Below are 3,266 nucleotides of genomic sequence, written 5' to 3' on the forward strand. Positions count from 1 at the left end.
TTCACGATGTCTCGCTTTATAATTGTATATGTTTTTAAATTGTCTTTTTTTGCGTTAAACTGAGCGTTGATACGATTTACTAGTTTGTATAAAGCTAAGGATAATGGAATAATACTCAGCGCTCCAAATAAACAGCAGCTTTAATGTGAGCAGGTCACACATCCTGCTTACCGAATATATACAACCGAAGGGTCAGAGACGTGGGTTTCATTATTTTTTTTTTTAAAGCACATAGTTAGACCCGGTTATCAGAACTGGGTGTTCACTATATGAACTGCGCTGTTTCTCCTCGCTGTTGTTGGTTTCTTTGGTGTACTCCCTGCTTTCAGACGGCTGTCCTCCATTTCCTCCTGTAGAAGAGTTGAAAACGTCTTCTTTATTCTCTTTATCATCGTGATCTTTGGAACAGTATGTCAATACCACTTTCGTGTAAACTAAAAACTACATAGATTACCCAGAGCTTTCGATTTTGTTAGTCTTTGTTTTTGCCAACAAGGCATTACCGCCACCGTCTGGACTGGAGGTTTGGAAACTACGCCCTTTAAACAGAGTTTTATTTGAACAGTGTTATTTATTTTTTTTTGTTTTGTTTTTCAGATAGCTTTCCTTTTTTATTACATCACAAAAAATATGTACAATATGAAAGATATAAAAGTACGAGAATCAGGTATTAAAGATTGAATTACATAAATAATTATACACAGTTAAATAGATTAAATTTTTCATTTTGCCAACCCATCCAGCTACAAAGTACTAGCATGCTCTTGTGCGCTCAGATTCTTCTCAGTGTATGAACACAGACTGTGGATTGAATGGAGATCAAATCGAATCAAAACCGTGATCAACCGTTATCAAGGATCTTTTTTCAGATGCTGTCGGTCCAGTGGTCAAACATATGGCATATGGTCATAATATATGGCAGCTCCCAGACAAACAGTTATGAGATTGAAACAGATCAATACAGTTGGTCCGTATGTTCCAACATGTCCCAAGCAACCACAACAAATCTTAGCTGGGCGCTGGATGTAACTGGGTGTATTCTGTTTTCCACAGTCATTTTCAACTGGAGAAGCCGATTATAGACATACACATTATTTCTAGGACAAGAAGAAAAATTATTTATTGTTATTTATTCCTCAGTTTTAATGCATACTATATAAATTTTATAAATAAAAATGGCATAAAGAGGAAATAATTTAATTATTCCCCATAACACTAATGCAGTGCTTACATTTGGCTGGTTGACTGAAAGTCTTATCACCTCGGTAGTAAAACCTGTGTTTGGTAAACTAATATTATTAAAGTTTCAATTTAAATAGTAAATATTTTAAGAACCAAAAAACTATACACAGATTTTATATGAAACTTACCTCTGGGTGAATGTTTTGTATATCTTTTTAGAAAAAAAAAACAGTGCTCCAGATACAACCAAAACTATTGCCACTACTATAACTATGAGAATGGTTATTAGAGCTACTGGAGTTTTTGGTCCACATTCAACATCAAAGGAATTTGTTCCTTTTGTCTTTTCTTCAAGTCCCAAATCTTCACACCTATCAAAATAAATTCAAATGTGTGGTGTACGTCTTAGCTGGAAAAGATGACCATACTGTACTAATAGATTTAGAACAAAGTTTATGAGCTGCAATTACTGAGACAATTAAAATCAGTATGTTTTTGGTTGAACATTATGATAGAGGTTATCCGATGTTTGATGTAGGCAGTAACTGAAGCATAAGTGCATGAATGTGCAGCTGTACATAACATTTACTTTTCTACCTTTAAATACCATTACAGATTACTATTTGGCAATGCTTGGATAAAATGTACTCTTTGTTAAAAAAATTGTTGTAAAATAAATCTTTTGACAAGGTCTTAAAAGAAAGACTACATTAAAAAAAAAATTCAGTTATTGATGGATCTTCTCTGACTAATCAGAATAATCATTTAGTCTCTCTGGACCAGTCAACACTCACTTTGTATAAAGTTGACAAATCTGAAGGGAGCCATTGGAGTAGGTGCCATCTGAACACACTGCACATTCAACATCACTAACTGCTGTTCCTGCAAAAACATGCTGCTGAGTAAATAAATGTTCAGCAACCAGTAAAAATGCCAGCTCCTGCATCCCAATAATTTGATGATTGCAAATGCAGTAATGGAAAGGTTTATATAATAGTAAAGATGTATTACACCAACCTTTCTGCTTTATATATTGTCCAGGCTTGCATTTTGTGTGTTCTACAGCTTGTCTACAGCTGCCCTTGTCCTCATCTATACAATAAAATTCCTCTAGTGGCTCACAAATTGTGTTTGAAATTCGTGTGCAGGGTGTTTTTACTCTTAATCCTATAAAAAACATGGAAGAAATAACACAAGAAAAATATAAATTTATGACCTTTATAAACATTGTGTATACATAATGCATTGTTTTTACATGAAAAAAATGATTTGTACAAAGCACAAACTTACCTGCACCCATATTACACACTGTACAGCTAATGCACTTTAAAAGACCATTGGGCTCATCAGTGTAAGTTGAGTCAATACATGGCATACAGGTTGTGCTGGTGAATTTAGCGCAATGTCTATAAACTCGGTTACCTATAAATATATCAGAGATGAAATTAACATTAATTTACTTTTTATTGCAGTTATCTCTTTTAAGTATGTAGTAAATTTGCACTTGCCCTAATATAGTCATACATTTGTAGATCATAATTCTATATCAAATCTCATTACCAGGTGAACACATGGGACAGCATTCTCCATTCGTCTCATATTCAGCTCGTCCACAAAGGCAGCAAAACAGTTCAAAATTAAGGAAGAAAATAGCAGCAATTATAAAAGTATGCTGCAAAATGGGAATCATTGTGAAAGTAATGATGAGATGTCTTCATGAAGAAGAAATTAATGTTTCATCCCCGCACTTCATATCCTGCCACACTGCTTTTTGTTCAGTTCATCATAGTTTATTTTTCATTGAAGCTCATCCAGCTCAGATTCAGGTTATCTCAAAATTCCATTTCTGGAGAGATTTGTTGATGCAGCTCATTAATCATTTTATAGCTACATTTGATTTCTGTTAAGCATTCAGGCTTGTTGGAAAAAATATCTAAAAAAGAAAAGCAGACATTTTAGAAAAGAATGTCTGTCATAAACACATACTGTAAGAAGTTAATCTGTTTCCAGTAAAGAATCGAGTACAGTAGTATGAAAAACAAACAAACAAACAAACATCGACACACACTGTCAGTTTGACAAAG

General features: G+C 33.9%; 1 protein-coding gene across 1 annotated transcript; it reads right to left on the bottom strand.

The window, feature by feature from the left end:
• Positions 1–248: 248 nt before the first annotated feature.
• On the bottom strand, positions 249–3,019 carry LOC128530067 (tumor necrosis factor receptor superfamily member 14-like). The gene is made up of 6 exons (XM_053503786.1): positions 2,743–3,019; positions 2,473–2,604; positions 2,200–2,349; positions 1,977–2,064; positions 1,427–1,553; positions 249–398 (listed from the first exon to the last, which is right to left on the bottom strand). Exons 1-6 carry the CDS (start codon positions 2,870–2,872, stop codon positions 249–251), a joined length of 777 nt encoding a protein of 258 aa, XP_053359761.1. The 5' UTR covers positions 2,873–3,019.
• Positions 3,020–3,266: the final 247 nt, after the last annotated feature.

The sequence above is a fragment of the Clarias gariepinus genome, chromosome 9 (assembly GCF_024256425.1).
Source record: "Clarias gariepinus isolate MV-2021 ecotype Netherlands chromosome 9, CGAR_prim_01v2, whole genome shotgun sequence".
Lineage (NCBI taxonomy): Eukaryota > Metazoa > Chordata > Actinopteri > Siluriformes > Clariidae > Clarias > Clarias gariepinus.